The 22,810-nt window shown below is 37.6% G+C and overlaps 1 protein-coding gene across 6 annotated transcripts in view; it reads right to left on the reverse strand.

The window, feature by feature from the left end:
- ZNF438 (zinc finger protein 438) overlaps positions 1 to 22,810 on the reverse strand; it is a 187,563-nt gene that overhangs the window by 16,167 nt on the left and 148,586 nt on the right. For 4 of the 6 annotated variants that reach the window (XM_058532720.1, XM_058532718.1, XM_058532722.1 and 1 more), the window contains one exon: positions 19,135 to 19,202. In XM_058532720.1, the coding sequence (XP_058388703.1) occupies positions 19,135 to 19,171 (37 nt within the window). In that variant the 5' untranslated portion in view covers positions 19,172 to 19,202. Of the gene's footprint in view, positions 1 to 19,134; positions 19,203 to 21,837; positions 21,902 to 22,810 lie in introns of those variants that run through there. The other 2 variants (XM_058532719.1, XM_058532723.1) reach the window with 2 other exon arrangements.

The raw sequence follows: 22,810 nt of genomic DNA on the forward strand, positions 1-22,810 counted from the left end.
AGAGATGGAGTGATCAGGCAGTCCATCTGCCTTCGTTCCATCTCTTTTCCTCAAGGCCATGCATTTTTGCACGTGTGCACTTAAGGAGATACTCCTGGTTTCAGAGCTGGCTTCACGGCTGATCATCCATGGACACCCAAGCATATTGTGGGCTCACACCACTGCTGTCTTCCTACAGCACTTACCTCGACTGGGCTCCACCCTGTGCTTCCCACTCCCACGGCCTGCTGCCTAGTGCAGGAGAAATCCCACCACTGTGAACACTGGATGACACTACACATTTAAGGTTTCCGGTCTCCGACTGCAGACCTATTCCACAATCTGTTTCTTGTCCCTAACAGACTCCCCTCACTTCCTCACTGGAGCTAGCCCAGGTTTCTCCTACTGCTCTTGAGGTACTCTCTCTCTACCCTACCCTCACCTTAACCCATGGCTCTCTCTCTCTTGTCAATGACTTTTGGCACTGACTTTGCAATGGACTGAATATTTGTGTCCCCTCAACATTCATATGTTAAAAGCCTAACCCCCAGTGTAATGGTATTAGGAGGTGGGGCCTTTGTTAGGTGATTAGGTCACGATGGTGGAGCCTCATGAATGAGATGAGTGTCCTTATAAAAGGGACTCCAGAGAAGTCTCTCACCCTCTTTCTGCCATATGAGGATACAATGAGAGATGGCAGTCTGCAACCCAGAAGAGGGCTCTCAGCAGAACCTGATCATGCTGGCACCCTAATCTTGAGCTTTCAGCCTCCCAAACTTGAGAAACAAATTTCTGTTGTTTGTAAGCCACTGTCTATGGTGCTTTGTTATAGCAGCCTGAAGTGACTAAGACTTCGCGGAGAAAAGAGAGGTCATCAAGTGGGAACTCATTCACCATTCCTTCTTTCTACTTTTAAACTCTCTTCTCTAATTATACAACACAAATAATTTTACTTTTTCTGGGGTAGGGGGAAAGGAGGGGGAAGCACTATCACTCTAAATATACAACTCATCCACCTCAAGTCCTGAAACATTAAAATGTGAAAAAATATGCATCTCAGAGTAAGGCAATGAAGTATTCTCAACCCTGTTCTGGACCCCACACTACTGCCTCAGGGATTCTGTACCATAGGCAAGCTCCCCAGCGATTAGGGAGGCCCTCCTTGTCTCTTCCCACTAGAATGTAAGCTCCAAGAAAGCAGGGGCTTGTTTTGTCCACTGCCAGGACCCCAGCCCCTAGATCAGTGTCTGGTACATGCAGTTGTACAATATGTTTACTAAATGAGTGAACTATCAACTTTCAACTGGATTGCTTTGTTTTCTCCCTTGCTTTTGCTGCCCCCAAACACACAAAAAAACATCAACAATAAAGAGTCCTTGGGCTCGATGTCCTTTTCAAGTTATTGCCCTACCTCCTTTCTTTTCTTCATGAGAAAATTTATTGTAGGTAGTCCCTGTTTCTGCTCATCAACTCCTATTCTTTCCTCAACCCCCTCAACTCTTAAATTCCATTATGAAGTAGTAAAATGTCCCTCCGTCAGGAGTCAGATTTGGTGCTTAACCTATTATCTCACTGAATCCTCCACCAGCGCCTGATATTAACATCTCTAGTCCACAGACGTGGAAACTGAATTATTTCTTGCAAGGTCACAAAGCTGGTAAGTGAAAGTTGGATCTGAACCCAGGTCTGTCTGGCACCAAGGCTGTTCTCCTTCCATTCCAACACACTGAACTCTCTAAGATGCTTTGCAGTTATTCTATTTATATGTCAGTCTCCTCCAATGGCAGGTGAGTACCACATAATCCATCTCTATGTTGAGAAAATGAACATCTTTTTGACTAATCTTTTCCAATCAGAGAGTGTAACTGTCAGGGAGAGAGAGCTTCCTTTTTTTTTTAAACAGGAATCTGTAGCATGGTTGCTGGAGAGGTAATTCATGAAATTTACACAGAGTGAGTCCCTTCCTAATACCCTGGTGCTTGCAAGCCAGGCTGCTTACATGAGTGGCCTTTGGCAGAGCTTCTGGTGAACAAATCAGGCTTTATGCCAAATGTAACTTTTTTAAAGCAACAATTACACAATAAATTTAATAACACTTATAAGTACTGACAAAGTAGTTTTTCTATGATGAACAAAAGTGAAGGAAAAAAATCATTACTGAGGTCTTTTATAATTTTAGATATAATATAAATTTCCTAGATATATTTGAATCCCATACTGCTTCTAAAACTGAGGTCACTGGAGAACACTAGGACTGAATGAGGAAGGCTACAAATGCTGAAAGAATTTCTAAATTCCTCATGTGGCAAGTCCTGCCCTTTAGTAAACTTGATAAAAGATCAGTGCTGTGGCATACTTTTTGGATCTGAGGAATTTTCCTTTTTTGGGTGGTGGGGAAGGCAGTTCCTCAGGGAAAACAAGACAAACCGCATTACATACAAGAAAGAGAGCAGGGCTTTGGTTCTTCCATTTACCACTGGAATGAGCCTGAGCAAGATGATCCTTTTGGCCTTTGCTTCCTCCCTTTAGCAAGAGAGGATTACACTAGATCACTTCTCAAAGCATGGTCTGCAAACTCTGGGAAGGGTCCCAACACACTATGTTTATATGAGTATTAAGATGTCATTCACCTTTTACACTGTGTTGACCTTTACACATGTTGCACTGATGGGGCAAAAGAGACCCTGGGTACAAGTGCTCTGGCACCTTAGCCTGAATGGAGGCAGTGACAGCAGTTGTATTCTTCACCACCACACTCTCTCAGTAGAACAACAAAACAGCAGTACAAAGTTTTAATTTTATTCAACCTTGATGCTTCCATGCCTCTTGAAGATTCTGTGTGATGAAATGGCTCATACTGGTCGAGCACTTCTGCCGCACCCTGAGTGTGACAGCTGCCCTGAGGAAAGCACTTGTGCGGCTGTTTGAGTTGCAGAGCTGAACTAGCTGCTTTTTTCATGGAATCCCATTTTTATTTGAAAGAACATCTGACAAACATATGCTGAAAGAACATATTCAGACTTGGGTACCTGGCAGACATTTTCTCAAAAGTGAACGAACAGAGCCTGTCATTGCAAGAAAAAACATCTGACAGGAACCGTGGCCAATGATAAAAGTCATTCTTTCAAACTGCCATTAGAACTTTGGAAAACTTGAATCCATCACCAGGAGCTTGAAGCTTTTCCAAGGCTTAATGGTTTTTCAGGTGAGACTGGTGGTTACATTAACAAATATGATTTTAAAAATAGTGTATAAAATGACGTAAATAGAAGATCTGCAGAGCTCAGTGAACTAACGTTTTCTAAATGTCCAATGCCTGACTTGACATGGATGGGTAAAAGACTCATTTGAGTGTGAGACAGATCAAAATGTAATAGGATACAAAAAGTACACTGGCATGATTTCAAATTTCACATTACAACTAAACTTTAAGAACTTACCTGACTCGTTTAAAGTCAGTTATAGTTATCTGACACGTTTTGGTGTAGTATCAAAGAAAAATATCCACAATTGTCTGAAAAGGCTATTAATATATTCCCTCCCTTCCCAGCCACTGTAAAGCTGGATTTTCCTCAAATACTTCAACATAAACAACATATAACAACATACTGAATGCAGGACCAGATATGAGACTCCAACTGTTTTCATGAAGCCAGACTTGAAAGATATTTGCAAAAAACATAAGTCAATGTCAGTCTTTACACTAATTTTTTGTTTTGGAAAATATAGCCAATTACATAAAATATGTTATTTATGTTAAGCTTTAATGAGCTTACTATTGCTATTTTAAAATGAATTCACAAATATATATTTTTTCACTTTATAATCTCGAATATGGTAAATACCAATAGATATAACTGACATAAACAAATGTTCTTTAGAGTCTTCAATAATTAAGAGATATTTTCTATATTAATTGTGTTACAGAAAATTTCCACAGAAATTTAAAATCTTATTTTAAACTGAGGAATGTTTTACATGTACTAGCAGAGTTCAATGTTTAAAGAAATCATGTAAATCCTTTACATCAATGAAGAATACTTTTGCATGATAGTCACTTATTAATTTCTTTTTTTTTACTTGATCAAACAAGTTTTTCTTTATTTTTTAATTTTTATTATTTTTTTATTGAAGTAACTGGTTTATACTGCTATATAAATTTCAGGTGTACATCATTTATTTTGACTTCTGTATACACTGCATTGTGTTCCCCACCAAAAGTTTAGTTGCTATCCGTCACCATACATATGTGCCCCTTTACCCCTTTTGCCCTACTCCCACTCCCTTCCCCTCTGGTAACCACCAATCTGTTCTCCTTATCTGTGTGCCTGTTTATCTTCCACATATGAGTGAAATCATATTGTATTTGTCTTTCTCTGTTTGACTTATTTCACTTAGCATAATAGCTTCAAGGTCCATCCATGTTGTCACAAATGGCAAGATTTCATCTTTTTTTATGGCTGAGTAGTATTCCATTGTATATATATACCACATCTTCTTTATCCATCTGTCAATGGGCAGTTGGGTTGTTTACAAGTCTTGGCTATTGTGAATAATGCTGCAATGAACATAGGGGTGCATATATCTTTTTCAATTACTTTTTTGGTGTACTTTGGATAAATACCCAGAAGTGGAATAGCTGGATCATATGGTAGTTCTATTTTTAATTTTTTGAGGAATCCCCATATTATTTTCCATAGTGGCTGCACCAATCTACATTCTCACCAGCAGTCTATTAGGGTTCCCTTTTCTCCACATTTTTTCCTACACCTATTTCTTGCATTTTCAATAACAGCCATTTTGTTGGGCACAAGGTGATATCTCATTGTGGTTTTGATTTGCATTTCCCTAATACTTAGTGATGGTGAACATGTTTTCATGTGCCTCTTGGCCATCTGTATGTCTTCTCTGGAAAAATGTCTATTCAGATTCTCTTCTCATTTTTTTAATGGGTTTTTTTTTTTTTTGTTATTGAGTTGTATGAGTTTTATATATTTTAGATATGAACCCCTTATCAGATACATGATTTGCAAATATCTTCTCACAATTGTTAGGTTGTCTTTTTGTTTTGTTGATGGTTTCTTTTTCTATGCAGAAGCTTTTTAGTTTGATGTAGTCCCATTTGTTTATTTTTTCTTTTGTTTCCCTTGCCGGAGGAGACATATCCAAAAAGATATTGCTAAGACGGATGTCAAAGAGTGTACTGCCTATGTTTTCTTCTAAGACTTTTATGGTTTTAGGTCTTACATTCAAGTCTTTAATCCACTTTGGGTTAGTTTTTATGTATGGTTTAAGATAGTGGTCTACTTTTGTTCTTTTGCATGTGCCTGTCCAGTTTTCCCAACACCATTTATTGAAAAGATTTTCCTTTCTCCATTGTATGTTCTTGGCTTCTTCGTTGAAAATTAGCTGTCCATAAATGTGTGGGTTTATTTCTGGGCTCTCAATTGTGTTCCACCGATCTGTGTGTCTGTTTTTTTGTCAGTATCATCCTGTTTCGATTACTATAGCTTTGCAGTACACTTTGAAATCAGGGAATGTGATACCTCCAGCTTTGTTCTTTTTTCTCAGAATGGCTTTGGCTATTCAGGGTCTTTTGTCGTTTCACATAAATTTTAGGATTCTTCTATTTCCATGAAAAATAGCATTGGGATTTTGATAGGGATTGCATTGAATCTGCAGACTGCTTTAGGTAATATGGACATTTTAACTATGTTTATTCTTCCAATCCATGAGCGTGGACTATCTTTCCATTTCTTTGTGTCTTCGATTTCTTTCAACGTCTTATACCTTTCAGTGTACAGGTCTTTCACCTCCTTGGTTAAATTTATTCCTAGATATTTTACTCTTTTTGTTGCAGTTGTAAATGAGATTGTATTTTTGATTTCTCTTTCTGCTAGTTTCTTGTTAGTGTGCAGAAACATAACTAATTTTTGTATGTGGATTTTGTACCCTGCAACTTTACTGTACTTGTTTATTATTTCTAATAGTTGTTTGGTGGATTCTTTAGTAGAGTTTTCTATATATAAAATCACGTCATCCGCAAATAGTGACAGTTTTACTTCTTCCTTTCCAATTTGGATACCTTTTATTTCTTTTTCTTGCCTAATTGCTCTGGCTAGGACTTCTAATACTATGTTGAATAAGAGTGGCGAGAGTGGGCATCCTTGTCTTGTTCCTGTTCTTCGAGGGATAGCTTTCAGCTTTTCATCACTGAGTATGAGGTTAGCTGTGGGTTTGTCATATATGGCCTCATTATGTTGAGGTACCTTCCTTCTATACACATTTTATCATAAATGGATGCTGAATCTTGTCAAATGCTTTCTCTGCATCTATTGAGATGATCATGCAATTTTTATTCATTTTTTAATGTGGTGTATCATGTTGATTGATTTGTGGATGTTGAACCATCCCTGCATCCCTGAAATAAATCCCACTCGATCGTGGTGTATAATCCTTTTAATGTACTGTTATATTCAATTTGCTAATATTTTGTTGCGGATTTCTGCATCTATGTTCTTCAGCAATATTGGCCTGTAATTTTCTTTTTTTGTGCTGTACTTGTCTGATTTTGGTATCAGGGTAATGCTGGCCTCATAAAAGGAGTTAAGAAGCATCTCCTCCTCTTCAACTTTTTGGAAGAGTTTCTGAAGGATAGGTATTAAATGTTTGAATGTTTGGTAGACCAGGCAAGTCTGTCTGGTCCTGGACTTCGATTTTTTGGGAGGTTTTTGATTTTGTTTCAATCTCCTTACTAGTGATCAGTCTATTCAGGTTCTTGATTTCTTCCTGATTCAGTTTTGGGAGGTTGTATGATTCTAAGAATTATCCATTCCATTTATCCATTCTAGGTTATCCAATTTGTTGGCATATAGCTTTTCACAGTATTCTCTTATAATCCTTTGTATTTCTGTGGTATCTGTTATAATTTCTCCTCTTTTGTTTCTGATTTTATTTGAGCCTTCTCTTTCTTATTGAGTCTAGCTAAAGGTTTGTCAATTTTGTTTATCTTTTCAATCAGCTCTTAGTTTCACTGATCTTTCCTATTGTATTTTTAGTCTCTCTTTCCTTTATTTCTGCTCTCTGATTTTTATTGTTTCCTTCCTTCCACTGACTTTGGGCTTCATTTGTTCTTCTTTTTCTAGTTCCTTTAGGTGTAATGTTAGATTTTTTATTTGAGATTTTTCTTGTTTCTTGAGGTAGGGCTGTATTGCTATAAACTTCCCTCTTAGTATTGCTTTTGCTGCATTTCATAGACTTTGGTATGTTGTGTTTTCATTTTCATTTGTCTCCATGTATTTTTTTATTTCTCTTTTGATTTCTTCACTGATCCAATAGTTGTTTAGTAGCATGTTGTTTAGTCTCCACATATTCATTACTTTTTCAGCTTTCTTCTTGTAGTTGATTTCTAGTTTCATACCATTGTGTTCAGAGAAGATGCTTCATATGATTTCAATCTTCTTATATGTATTGAGACTTATTTTGCTTCCCAACATATGGTCTATCTTTGAGAATCTTCCATATGCACTTGAGAAGAGTATGTATTCTGCTGCTTTTGGATAGAATGTTCTATATATATCTATTAAATCTATCTGGTCTAATGTTTCATTTAAGGCCCAAGTTTTCTTGTTGATTTCTGTCTAGATGATCTATCCATTGATGTAAGTGGGGTATTAAAGTTCTCTACTGTTACTGTCTTGCTGTCAATTTCTCCCTTTAGATCTCTTAATAATTGCTTTATATACTTTGGTGCTCCTATGTTAGGTGCATATATATTAGTAAATGCCATGTCTTATTGATGGATTGTCCCCTTTATCAGTAAATAATGTCCATCTTTGTCTTTTGTTATGTTTTTTTTGGTTTGAAGTCTATTTTGTCTGATATAAGTATGGCTATACCTGCTTTCTTTTGGTTGCCATCTGCTTGGAGTAATCATCTTCTATCCCTTCACTTTGAGCCTATGTTTGTTTTTAGACTGAGATGGGTCTCCTGGAGGTAGCATATTGTTAGGTCTTGTTTTTTAATCCATCCAGCCATTCTGTGTCTTTTGATTGGTGAATTCAATCCATTTACATTTAGAGTGATTATTGATATATGAGGACTTAGTACTGCCATTTTATCTTTTGTTTTCTGGCTCTGTACTGCTTGATCTATATTTCTATTGTTGCTTTTTGCTTGTGTTTCTGTCTGTCCTTTCAGTTTGGTGGTTTTCTGTGATGTGTTTCTCAGTTTCCTCTTTATTTATGTTTTGTGACTCTGCTCTGAATTTTTGTGTTGTGGTTACCATGAGGTTTGTATAAAAGGTCTCACAGATGAGACAGTCATTTTTCTGCTGATAGCATCTTATCTTCACTTGCCAATGCAGGTTCTGTCCTTTTCCTCTTCTACATTGTTACAAATTATCGCTTTTTGTTTTGTGAGTTCATTATCAAATTGAAGTGGTTATAGTTTTTTTTGTGTGTGTGTGAGGAAGGTCAGCCCTGAGCTAACATCCATGACAATCCTCCTCTTTTTGCTGAGGAAGACTGGCTCTGAGCTGACATCTATTGCCAATTCTCCTCCTTTTTTATCCCTTTTTCTCCTCAAAGCCCTAGTAGATAGTTGTATGTCATAGTTGCACATCCTTCTAGTTGCTGTATGTGCAACGCTGCCTCAGCATGGCTGGACAAGTGCTGTGTCGGTGTGCACCCCGGATCCAAACCCAGGCCGCCAGTAGCGGAGTGTGCGCACTTAACTGCTAAGCCATGGGGCCGGCCCCAGAAGTGGTTATAGTTTTTAATGCTTCCTTTCCTTTTAACTCTTATGTTATAATTAGGTGTTTACTAACTTATTCTGATATAGAGTTGCAATTTTCTGATTCTGTATGTCTCTTTATCACCTTGCTTAAAGCTTTGTATACCTTTGCCTTTTCGTTTCAGGTAGGAGAGCTCTTTTCAACATTTTGTGTAAGACACATCTAATGGTGATAAACTCCCTCTGCTTTTATTTGTCTGGGAAAGCCTTTATTTCTCCTTCATGTTGGAAAGATAACTTTGCTAGATTAAGTATTCTTGGCTAACAGTTTTTATCTTTCAATATTTTGAATATATCATTCCACTCTCTATTGGCCTATAGAGTTTCTGCTGAGAAATCCGCTGATAGCCTAATGGGGGTTCCCTTGTAGGTTATTGTTTTTTTTACCCTGATTGCTTTAATATTCTTTTTTTGTCATTGACTTTTGAGAGTTTTAATATAAAGTATCTGGGAAGTCTTTTTGTGTTGAGATAATTAGGTGTTCTATTAGCTTCATGTGTTGTATATCTAATTCCTTCTCCAGGTTTGGGAAGTTCTCAGCTATTATTTCTTTAAATAAGCTCTCTACTCCCTTCTCCCTCTCTTTGTCTTCTGGGATACCCATTATCCTTATGTTGCTTTTTCTAATGGAGTCGGATATTTCTTGTAGAATGTTTTCATTTTAAAAAAAATCTTAGTTCTCTCTCCCACCTGAATCATTTTTAGATTTCTATCTTTGAGCTCGCTAATTCTCTTTTCCATATGGTCTGCTCTATTTTCAATGCTTTCTACTGTATTCTTCATCTCATTTATTGAGTTCTTCACCTCTAAAAAATTTCTGTTTGGTTCTTTTCTAGTGTTTCAATCTATTTGGTGAAGTACTCCTTCTGTTCACTAATTTTATTCCTGAGCTCACTGGACTATCTTTCTGTGTTTTCTGGTAGCTCAGTGAGTTTCTTCATGACTGCTATTTTGACTTCTCTATCAGTTAGATCACAATGTTTCACGACTTCAAGTTTGGTTTCTGGAGAACTGTCATTTTCTTTTTGTGATATCATGTTATGATAATTTTTCACAGTACTTGATGAGTTGTTCCTCTGCAGCGCATTCGTAGTAGTGAACATCTTTTTATTTAGGTAAGGCCTTGTTTGTTTTGATTCTGAGCTGCTGCTTCTTTTACTTGAGAGCCAGTGATTTCCACCCTCCACTGCTTCTGCTAGAGGTGTCATCAGTGCCCTCTGTTGTGCAGCTTGTGCCTCCGAGGTTGCTTGTGCCTTGCTGCTGCTGATGTTGCTGTGGTCATGGGTGTTGCCACTGGGGTCACCAGGCTGGTGAGTGCATCTGCTGTTTCCAGGGTCACCTGGGTTGTGGGTTCCCCCACCATAACAAGGGGAGGGGGGAGTGGGAATGGGAACTGGGGTCATGGACACCTCCACCACATCCGAGGATGCTGGGTTCACAGGTGCTGCTACAGTGGGTGGGGGGGCCAGGGTCGTGGGCTCTGTTGCCGCTGCTACCAGGTTCTCTGCAGCCTTGGTTGCTGCTGTGGCCAGGGGGCTGCTGCCATGAACATTGCCTCCGCTGCTGCTCCTGGGTTTTCTGGGCGTGCTGGCACTGCTGCTCTTGGGGGTGCTGGGTTCATGGTTGTTGTCACCACTGCTGGGAAGGCTGGTGGCATGGGTGCTGCCAACACTGCCACAGGGGGTACCTGGGTTATGGGCACTGCTGTAGTTCCTGGAGCCTCCGGCTGTAGGCGCCACTGTGGTTTCTGGAGCCTCTGGTCTCAGGCACTGCCATGGTTCCTGGAGCCTCGGGTCACAGGCTCTGCCCCTGCTGCTGGAAAAGAGGTTGGATCACAAGCGCCACTGTGGTTTCTTGAACCTCAGGTCATGGGCACTGCTGCCACTGCTGGGGGAACGAGGGTCTTGGATGCAGCCCCCACTGTTGGGACCAGGGTTGCTGCTGCTGGAGGAGGGGAAGGGGGCTGGGTTGCAGGCATTGTGGTGGTTCCTGGAGCCTCCAGTGTGTGTGCTGCCTCGGTTCCTGGGGCCTCTGTTCACAGGTGTTGCCATGATCCCTTTAGCCTCTGGTCATGTGTGCCACTTTGGTTGCTGGAGCCTCTGTTCATGGGTGCCACAACAGTCCCTGAAGCCTCTGGTCTTGGGAGCTGATGCTGTGGCTCCCCTAGTTCCACTGCCTCCATAAAGTCCAGTCCAGTCACCTTCAGATGTATCAATGTATGGATTTCTCAGGTGTTCCAGTGTGTTGTGCTATACTGTGCTGTGCTGGTTGTGGGTCTATAGATGTCCTACTGCTTGTAACTTAGATGGGAAAGACAAAGGGAGCAACGCAAGCTGCCATGCTGCTGATGTCACCTGCAGTGTCCTCAATAATTTTTTTTTTTAAGGAAAAGATTTGCCCTGAGGTAACATCTGTTGCCAATCTCCCTCTTTTTTTTTTCCCTACCCAAAGCCCCAATGCTTGATTGTATATTCCAGTTTTAAGTCGTTCTAGTTCTTCTATGTGAGCCACTGCCACAGCATGACAACTAACAGATGAGTGGCATGGTTCTGCGACTGGGAAACAAACCTGGGCTGCCAAAGCGGTGACAGCACTGTACTTTAATCACTAGGCCATCAGGGCTGGCTCCTCAATAATTTTTAAGATTGTAAAGGGGTCATGAAACTAAAAAGTCTGAGAACTGCTGAACTAGATGAAATCTAGTGTCCCAGCTATTTTGAGATTCTAAGATTTTTTTGTTGTTGGTGTGAATGAAAATAGAAAATAAAATCTAGAATTGTCTTGCTTTGGTTGATAGGTTTTTGTTTCTTTCACCTTTGTTTCCTTGCAAGAATATAATATGGCAGATCCATAGGACAGAGTGTTGAAAATAAAGTGTTTAAAGGCAATTTATCCTATAGAAATATCAATTATAGTTAAAATATCACTAGTTGGAAATGTCAGAATACAGCTTACATAATAAAATGCTTGACAAAAATCTTATAAATATTTAAGAAATATCATCAGAAGATTCTCTGGTAGTATATAATCTTTTTTCAAAAATAGAGCACTGTTTTTTAAGACCTTTTTTACAAAATGCATTCAAAATCATTTAAAATTATCTTGTCAAAACCAAAATAATCATAAGTTGCTGTAAGTTGGATGTTGGGATTTCTATAAATGTTTTTAGGATTTTGGTGCCAATTAATTTAAAGACAAGAACAATATGTTTATCTTATTAAAAGCATTACTGGATTTATGAATTTCTATTCCTATTAGTATTAGACATTTTACAAACATAAAACACTTAGCCTATATTTTTGGCTTGTATAATATCCTAAATACTCCTGTCAAACTTCTTTGCTTTTATCTCTGCTCAACTTATCACACCAACCATCTGCATAAATAAAGATGTAAGCATCTGCTATATGGCAAATGGTCTCAGGGGCAGATGTTTCCATCCGTGTGTTCATGTCACTGGAGCTGGATACATTATTTGAACAGATGTACACAATCTGAAAGTGTTGTGTCCCACAGTGAAATGTCTCCAACTGCTTTCTATCAAAATACATAAATGCTATTTGCACCTGCATTTATGTAAATGATATAAAGGCAGCGGGGGTTCTGACAAAGTGAGATGTGATACTATGAGATATATTTACATGGTTAACTGGAGTTTCTGAGAGACTCTGCTGCCAAATGGTCACACTGACACTGATACATGCCCGAGCAGATTATCTGATTAGTAGCCTGCTTTTTAAGCAGTGGAAAGACGGCTATTTCAAACAAAAATACTCATAATCTGATTTTACTAATAAGAATATTCCAAACTCTAGTAGTTTAGCTCAAAATAGGAAAATAACTTCCAGTATAAGGTCTACCTGAAAAGTTTTAGGCCACCCCGGTCATTTCCATTTTGTTCTACAAGGAAATTTCTATAGACACGTGCGTGTTTTCCATTCGTACTTCTGTCAACAGTATAACATACTAATAGTCCACAGTGGTATTTTGCAGAGGTTATTACATTGGAAAGTTCCAATTTCCAACATTAAGGAGATAACCAAAACCAGCTTGAAAATGTCAATCTGTACTTGGTCTGCAGCATAAAATGGTACCAAAAGTCCAAGAACAGCATTTACACACTAGTTAAGATCAAAATGTTTCCATATGAATGTCACATATTTGGAAACATAATATTTTGGTAATACATAGGGAATGTTTTTTTCCCCCAATAATGAGGTCACAAAGTCATGTTAACCATTAAATGCAAAGCATCAAATTACACTGGTTCTCCTTGCTACTGTGCATGCATTAAATGTGAGGGCTGAATAGTCAAAGAATATGCAATAATAGTTGTCTCTGCAGCTTTACTGAGCTAAGAACTTGTGGTCACTTTCAAATAATACATTACTTTATTAACTTGACAATGATAATATCAACTTTGTACAAAGTTATCATATCTGAGTTAAATGTTACCCAAAATAACTTTTATTCTGTAAATTATACTGAGATTTATATTGTGCTTTAAAAGAATTTACAAGTATATTCATATGCAGTTGATCCTCATTATTCACAGATTCTGTATTTGTGAATTCACCTGCTTGCTAAAATTTATTTGCAATCCCAAAATCAATACCGGTGGCATTTTCATGGTCACTTTTGGACATGCGCAGGCAAAAAATTTGAGTCACCTGATGTGCATGTTCTCAGCAGTGGTCAACGCTCTGCCTTGTTTCAGCTCTCACACTATAAATAAGTGTCCTTTTTGCAATCTATTTAGTGCCCCATTTTTCACTTTTTTTTCCTCTTTGTTGGTGATTTTACTGTTTAAAATAGCCCTCAAGAATAGTGCTGACATGCTGTACAGTGTTGCTAAGCGTAAGAAGACTGTAATGTTCCTTATGGAAAAAATATGTGTATTTGATAAGCTTTGTTCAGGCTTGAGTTATAATGCTGTGTCTGTTGAGTTCAATGTTAAGGAATCAACAATATATATTAAATGAGGTGTCTTTAAACAGAAACACACATAAAACTAGGTTCTGTATTGATAGTTGATGAAAATGTTGTGTTGTGATCAGAGGCTCACAGGAACTTAACCGTGTATTTCCCCTAGGAGCAATGGTTCAGTATTAGCTAATTCAGTGTTCATGGTGACTTTATAGAATGTAACCATTGCGAATGACAAGAATCGACTGTACCTTATCTCATTTGACTGTTTCAGGGCAAGAATTATTATCCCTATTCGAAAGAGAGAGAGATACTGAGGCTCACTGATTTAGCCAAGATCACAGAGCCTAAAAAGAAGGGCAGAAGAATAACCAGAGCTCAACTGTCCAGTTCTCAGCTTTGTGTTCTGTTACCAGACTGAGAGGAGAGTGAAGGATGAGAAGGGAGAGGACGGGAAGAAAAAATAGGAAATGAACTTAAGAAACAGCTTGAATACCACATTTGAAACAGTGAAACTATAATTCAGTAACAAGGTAATAAACCATTTTTAGGTTAAATCCTCATAAAAAGTAAACTGGCAGCCCAGTTTTATTAATTCAAACTGAGCTGCAGGAGAGCAGGCTTAGTTTGGTTTTCCTTTTTTCCCCTTTGCTCCTTGCTCATTGCCTCTCGAAAGACAATAAATATTTGTTAAATGAACAGATATACCTGAGAACTCCAGCTTGGTGTTTCATTAAAAAACAAAGATTAAAATGTTTTACAGCATCTAAGTAATATGCTTTTTTTAAAAAATATTTGAGAGTTTAAAGTATTTTCAAAAAAATTTAATATGTATTTGAGAACCCACTACATGCCAGGGTGCTTTAAAGCCTGCCAAAGACAGAAAATTCATCAAGAAGTTTATAAAGAACCTAACTAATACTAGGAGTCTAAACAAGTAAGATCATTTTTCTAAACTTTAAAAAAATATATTAACTAGAAACCCCAAGTGTTCTTTACTTGAGTTCTAAAATGCTATATTCACTAATACCAAAATGTTTATGTCCGAAAGATGTAAGTATATATTTTTATGTCTATAAGAAATAATATGTTTTTAGGCTGTGCCATAGTTATTTTAAAAGCACTTTATTGAATCAGAAAAATCCAGGTGTTTTTTTTTTTTTACAGATTCAACTCTGAATTCACATGATAGACAGTAAGGGCTATTGGCTTCACACATAAATAATGTACAGGTTTTGAAAATTAGTAGCAGTTGTACAGTGCATGTTTACTGACTGCCACAGTTCCGAAGGGGGTCATTAAGACCCACTGTGTCTTGCCTCAAAGCATCTGCTGTCTTCTCATCCCCATTTATTATTACTCGCATTGAATAGAAATAGCACTGACAATTTGAAAACTATGTTTAAACAAAACAAATGTTATGACAGCTGAGAAAAGTGTTAGAAGACCTGTATAAGAAGACCTTTCTACTTGCAGCAGACTCGCCTAAGAAATGGCAAAACTGAATGGTGAAGCTGGCAAATGACTCAAGAATTTTGAATGACTCCAGTAAAACATGCCCTCCCTGGATTTAAATGAAGACTCTTTCTTGACCAATGAACAATGGGACTTGTTTTAACCAACTGTGTGAGGACTTAAAATTCATCCTTCCCTTTCCAAGGTGTGAACTTCAATCTTTAATTGGCATTAACCACAGTGAACTTCTTTCTAGCACAAAAAAAAACGCATAAATTGTCCCTGTCATAGAACAATTTGGCAAAACTACTCACTTGTGTGTTTCCTTATCTGGCAAGTAAATAAATTCATTTGCATTTTCAATCACTGTGCTGGTTTTGTCTTTCCTTCAACAAATTTAAAGTGGAAGTTACAACAACTGTAGTTGACCTTATCGTGTTGTTTTCACGCCTTTTTTTCAAAAACATGGTATATCACTTGCTACAACAATTTGCTATTTTCCAACACAAAATATCTGTTCTTATATTTCTATTAGCTTATCATTTGGAAAATAACAAACAAAAAAAAGAAAGTTATGGGAAAACCATAAATCCTATCCCCAAATCCTGATGCATAAGAAGATATAAAATTGTAACAAAATAAGTCTAACGAACTTCTGGAGATTCTATAAGTAACACTTTCACACAGAAAGGAATAATGACAACACTAAATTATAATGAAAAGCTTTTAATATATACAAATTATCAGAGTGATATTATAATGTTAAATCTCTTCATCCAAAATTAGAAAACATTTAAATAGAAGGCACTAGAATTTCTAATTAGTTTCCTCTAGTTCTTTCCTCGCTTTAAACCACATCTTTGAGTTCTACACATGTGTTAACATGCTGAGCAAATGTCATCTCCTCTCTGTTGTGTTTCCTGACTAGCCTCAACACTTCTGGCTTAACCGATTGTCCCTTCATCCGGGTTCTCAAAGTACGTCATACTCAATTCTAGTACAGAATTTGTCATGCTTTATCCCAGTTAATTACATACATGCCTGCTGTTCTAATAGGACTTTGTGTTTCGTAAAAGCACAAGCTCTGTCTGATTTATTTTTGGATCATTCATAGCATCTGACATAGTTCCTGGTAAGTATTACCTTGGTGATCATTAAATCTGCTTCTACCATAGGAAATTTTGTTAGGAGAGCGTATGTTATGCAGTAGATTTTCCTTAAGCCCCACAACTCTGCTGGTGATGTTCTACCTGAATTTCATACAAAAATGTGTATAACGTGTGTGTGTGTTCACAAGCCTGAAATTCAAAAGTACCATAATTTATAGATAGCCATCAATATTTTATTAATCACTCACCATTTTTATTAAATCACTCACCATTTAATTAACAAATGGCATGTGCCCAGCAAACTTCTCATAAATGACTATATTTGATGACAAAAATATAAACAGAATCACAATCAATAAATGTAGTATTCTTCTTTGTTAAAAAATATTAGTAGTAATCCAGGACACACACAAAGCATTTGAATGGGTAAATGAGTAAATTAATAAAAAATTGGGCAAGTCTTAGGCCTCATATGTACTATGCTATTTTTCCTTACTGATCTAATTTCCTATGATACAAATCTAATTTCTGCCTACTTTGGTTTAAAATAGCTTTAATCATTCATATATGTAATTAAGCTTAATAAGTTTGATCAGAGAAGAAAAAGGGGAATGATCTAAAAATAGATTAAAAACATTCTTTATAAATTTACAGTATGACACGGGACAAACAGTGAATTTTGGATTTTGTTAGATGTGGGTTCCAATCTTGGCTCAGTCACTTAACGGGCTGGGATCTTGGTAAAAGTACCTAATCTCCCTGAACCTTTAAAATAAAGATGATATCTAACTTATTGTGAGGATTAAATAAAACAAAGGATTCAAAGTGGTAGGTGGAGTGACTATTACCGTGGAGCACTTGATTGAGCTCTTTTAGCTATTACATCTCTTTCTCTGTCCAATTCCAGGTTTGGGGCTTAAGCATCTTTGGTCCCAGAAAAGACCAATGAGAAATTTACCAGAGCTATCAAATTTTTAGCTAGGCTTGAAGGCATCTTATTTTCTGGCCAAGTCAAGGGAGGTAGCTAGGCTTATGCAACAGCCCAGAAAAGTAGACACAAAAACAAAGTAAACCTTGGTGAGAAGCAAAGTAGGCAAGAAGTGTGAGACATGCTTCACTTCCCTGTATCAGCCAGAAACCAGGCGGCTCACTGCTCAGTTACTCCACAGACTCGTAACCTTTCAGAGCTGGAAAAGAATGTCCAGTAATCCTGGCTTTACTATTAGGGAAACCGAGGCGTAGGGGCAAAATAACTTGTCTGAGGTTCCATAGCTGGTTGGAGGCAGATCTGGGAAGCGAGCCCAGCTTTCCTGACATTCAGTCCAACAGTCTTTCTTCTAAGCAGTCATGCCTCTCCTTGCTTGCTCAGATGAACAAGATGATACCAGCTAGGACACTGAATTTCCAAACTCTCAATCAGCTAGCTACCGTACAAATCTTCCAAAGGATATATACCAGAAAACACTAACAGGAAATGTACACTTTTTACTTCTAATTAGGGTTTGCTCTTCTCCCTTTCATTCCCATCTCCTTTCTTGCCCTAGTGTTTGGGGCTGAATCTTGTGCAAGTCTGAAGGACTCCTACTCTCCCCTTTGGCCAAATGTCTGGATGAGAATCAAGCCAAGGAGTCTGATCAGCGTTTACTTCCCATGGGTCCCTCTGGATCATGCCTGGCCTTCTAGGATCAGTAGGTATCCCAAGCAGGAGGGGGCCATGCCCATCTTATTGCACCACCTTCACAGATGGAGAGAGACCAGATACTAAATACAACCATTAAGAGCAATAGCCACTATCATCTTATAAATGCCTACTATGCAATTAGCAATATGCTGGGTGATTTACATATATTATCTCCTTTAATCTCCATGTAACCTATAGGGTAGGACTTACTATCTTTATTATTTTATAGATTTATAGATGAGAAAGCTGATGTCAAGTGACGTACCTAAGGTTATGCAATTTAGTGGTAGAACTGAGTTTCCAACCCAGATTCCATGTTCTTAACAGTTATGACCCTACGTTTCTTTTTGGTAGAGAGATCAAAGAGTGTTTGCTCCAGTTAAGGGTTCTTATAGCAATTCCCTCCATCCACTAAAAGTTACATCCTCCACTAAGGCAGCCCAATTTTATATCATTAAAGACATCATTTTTCTCACATACATATCAAAACTTCCTTCTGTGTGGAAGAGAATATGTAGGAGCAAGGAAAAGACTTGAATTCCTCCTAAACAGAATTCACTCTTTACAGTGAGGAAAATTTAATTATTTTTTATTCAGAAAGGACCCTATCTCCATCTGCAAACTGCTTTTCTGAAAGCTCCAGGAGCTCCTGTTAAAAAATCGTGCTTTTCTTTTTATAAATCGTACAGGGGGAAATGGTTTTCCTTATGTTTCTTTTTAAATGGCTATGAGAAGAAATAGGTCAAATAAATATATAAGCAAACATCCTTTCTCTCTCTAGGGTGTGTTGTGTGTGCATAGTGCGTGTGCATGAATATATATATGTACACATATTCTTCTCACTAAAACACACATGTCATTCTGCTTCACTAAAGCCAATACTCCATAATTCCATTTGATCTACTAGCGCCAGCTAACTGCCAAATAACACGCTGGGCTCTGTGAGTTTTATGTGGAATGAACGGCCCTGCTCTCAAGGAGCTCTCAGCAAAGGAGACATGTCCTTACAACCCAGGAACCATATACACTCAAGTAATTTACCAAATGAAATCAACTTTCATATATAATTAGAATGTTTGTTCTTAGTCCCAAGAAACAAGTCTCCTTATTGTTAGAGGATAGGGTCATAAAATGTAGCAAAACAATTTATAACATACACATTACCATTTTCCTCAGCATGGCTTATCTTACCTTGATCTTTTGGTGATACTGATAAAGAATTCTGCATTCTGATGTGTTTGACTTGAATAGTAACTTCCCTAAAAAGAACCAAGCACAAAGAATAATTAGAAAGTAATTGAGGGCAGGCCCCGTGGCTTAGCGGTTAGGTGCCTGCGCTCCGCTGCTGGCGGACCAGGTTCAGATCCTTGGCGTGCACCGACACACTGCTTCTCTGGCCATGCTGAGGCCGTGTCCCACATACAGCAACTAGAAGGATGTGCAGCTATGACATACAACTATCTACTGGGGCTTTGGGGGAACAAAATAAATAAATAAAAATTATAAAAAAAAAAAGAAAGTAATTGAGGTGCCATGTTAATACATACTAAAATTATAAATTATAAGCTTTTTAAAGTCTTTCTATTTATAACTATACCTCATTTTATTGCACTTTGCAGACACTGCATTTTTTACAAATTGAAGTTTTGTGGCAACCCTCCATCAAGCAAGTTTATTGACATCATTTTTCCAACAGCATTTGCTCATTTCAAGTCTCTGTGTCACATTTTGGTAATTCTCAAAATATTTCAAAAGTTTTTCATTATTATTATATTTGTTATGGTGATCTGTCATAAGTGATTCTGATGTTACTATTGTAATTGTTTTGGAGCTCCATGAACCACACCCATATAAGGGAACTTAATCGATAAACTCTGTGTGTTCTGACACCTCTTCCAACCAGCCGTCCGCCCATCTCTCTCCCTCTCCTTGGATACAACAATATTGAAATTAGGCCAATTAATAACCCTACAATGGCCTCTAAGTATTTAAGTGAAAGGAGGACTTGCACATCTCTCACTTTGAATCAAAAGTTAGAAATGATTAAGCTTAGTGAGTAAGGCATGTTGAAAACCGAGATAGGCCAAAAGCTAGGCCTCTTCCACCAGTTAGCCAAGTTGTGAATGCAAAGGAAAAGTACTTGAAGGAAATTAAAAGTGAACTCCAGTGAACACACAAATGATAAGAAAGCAAAACAACCTTATTGCTGATATGGAGAAAGTTTTAGTGGTTTGGATAGAAGATCAAACCAGCCACAACATTCCCTTAAGTCAAAGCCTAATCCAGAGCAAGGCCCTAACTCTCTTCAATTCTATGAAGGCTGAGAGAGCTGAGGAAACTGCAGAAGAAAAGTTTGAAGCTAGCAGAGGTTGGTTTATGAGGTTTAAGGAAAGAAGCCATTTTCATAACATAAAAGTACAAGGCGAAGCACAAGTGCTGATGCAGAAGCTGCAGCAAGTTATCTGGAAGATCTATCTAAGATAATTAATGAAGGCGGCTACACTAAACAACAGATTTTTAATGTAGATGAAACAGCCTTCTATTGGAAGAAGATGCCACCTAGGACTTGCATAGCTAGAGAGGAGAAGTCAATGCCTGGCTTCAAAGCTTCAAAGGACAGGACAACTTTCTTGTGAGGGGCTAATGCAGCTAATGCAGCTGGTCACTTTCAGTTGAAGTCAATGCTCATTTACCATTCTGCAAGTCCTAGGGCCCTTAAGAATTATGCTATATCTACTCTACCTGTGCTCTATAAATGGAATAAATGGATGGTAGCACATCTGTTTACAACATGGTTTACTGAATATTTTAAGCCCACTCTTAAGACTTGTTCAGGAAAAAAGATTCTTTTCAAAATATTGTTGCTCATTGTCAATGCACCCGGTCACCCCAGAGCTCTGAAGGAGATGTACAAGATTAATGTTGTTTTCATGTCTGCTAACGCAACATCCATCCTGCATCCCATGGATCAAGGAGCAATTTTGACTTCTAAGTCATATGATTTAAGAAATACATTTTGTAAGGATATAGCTGTCATAGATAGTGATTCCTCTGATGGATCTAGGCAGAGTCTACTGAAAACCTTCTGGAAACAATTCACCATTCTAGATGCCATTAAGAACATTTGTGATTCACGAGAAGGGGTCAAAATATCAACATTAACAGGAATTTGGAAGAAGTTGAATCCAATCCTCATGGAAGACTTTGAGGGGTTCAAGACTTCAGTGGAGGAAGTAACTGCAGATGTGGTGGAAATAGCAAGAGAACTAGAATAAGAAGTGGAGCCTGAAGATGTGACTGAATTGTTGCAATCTATGATAAAACTTTAACACATGAGGAGTTGCTTCTTATGGATGAGCAAAGAAAGTAGTTTCTTGAGATAGAATTTACTCTGGGTAAAGATGCTGTGAAGGCTGTTGAAATGACACCAAAGGATTTAGAATATTACATAAACTTAGTTGATAAAGCATCGGCAGGATTTGAGAGGATTTTTACTCCTATTTTGAAAAAAGTTCTACTGTGTGTAAAATGCTATCAAACAGCATCACATGCTAGAGAGAAATCATTCATGAAAGGAAGAGTCAATTGATGAAGCAAACTTCATTGTTGTCCTATTTTAAGAAATTGCCACAGCCTCCCCAACCTTCAGCAACCACCACCCTAATCAGTTAGCAGCCATCAACACGAAGGCAAGACCCTCCAACAACAAAAAGTTTATGACTTGCTGAAGGCTCAGATGATGGTTAGCATTTTTTTTAGCAATAAAGTGTTTTTAAATTAAGGTATGAACATTGTTTTTTTAGACATAATGCTGTTTCACACTTAATAGACTACAGTATAGCGTAAACATAACTTTTATATACACTGGGAAACCAAAAAAGTTCTGTGACTCACTTTCTTGTGATATTCACTTTATTGTGGTGGTCTAGAACTGAACCCACAAAATTCTGAGGTATGCCTGTAGTAAGAAATGAAAAGAACTATTAAGAAACTGATGTTTTTATTTTCTTCCCATTTTTATACAGACAGGATCTTACTGAATGTATTGGTGTGGGCTTGGAGAGGAAAGCAATGACACATTGAGAAAGGGGTCTTATCTGCATCTCTGCCCTCACAGAGTCAGGAAAATGTGCAAGTAGGAAAAATTAAGGTTCTCTAAAAATGTTCTGCTTGATAATTATGTTTCACATTCTCTGTTTAAGAAGAAATAACTAAAATGTTTAACAATATAGGTAAAGGTAATATAAGTGCAATATAATCATTTGATGAAATATAATTCAGCCATTAAAATGCAATTGTGAAGATTATGTAGCAACATGGAAAATGATGATATAATGCATTGGATGCATATACTAAATGACATAGACACTAGGATTACAACTATATAAAAAACAAAGGCATAGAAAATACATGGCAGGAAATAGGTTAATACGTATATTGGCATTGTGTTTGGTGATGGAATTACAGGTGTTCTTCCCTCCATTTTAGCTACTTTCCAAACTGTCTGTAATATGGGGTTCCACATTAATAAACTATTTGAATGTAAAAATAAGATAAAGTTCTTGAAAAAGTATAGGTAAATATTTTTATAAGCCTTCAAACATAGAAGTGTTTAAGCATGACACCAAAGACAGAAGCCATTAAGGTAAAGACTGATGAATTTTTCCATTTAAAATTTTAAATTTTTTTAAATAAAAAATTAGGCAAAATTAAAAGGCATGCCTTCTGCTTCCAGCCAACACTGTGTAACAAGTGACCAGATTTGCACTCCTGCCTAAAACAACCAGTTTAGACTGTTAAAACACTGTACTTGCCAATTTGAGGGTCCAATTCTCTATGAAATTGCCTAAAAGCAAGTATAGTAAAA

The sequence above is a fragment of the Diceros bicornis genome, chromosome 36, assembly GCF_020826845.1.
Source record: "Diceros bicornis minor isolate mBicDic1 chromosome 36, mDicBic1.mat.cur, whole genome shotgun sequence".
NCBI lineage: Eukaryota > Metazoa > Chordata > Mammalia > Perissodactyla > Rhinocerotidae > Diceros > Diceros bicornis.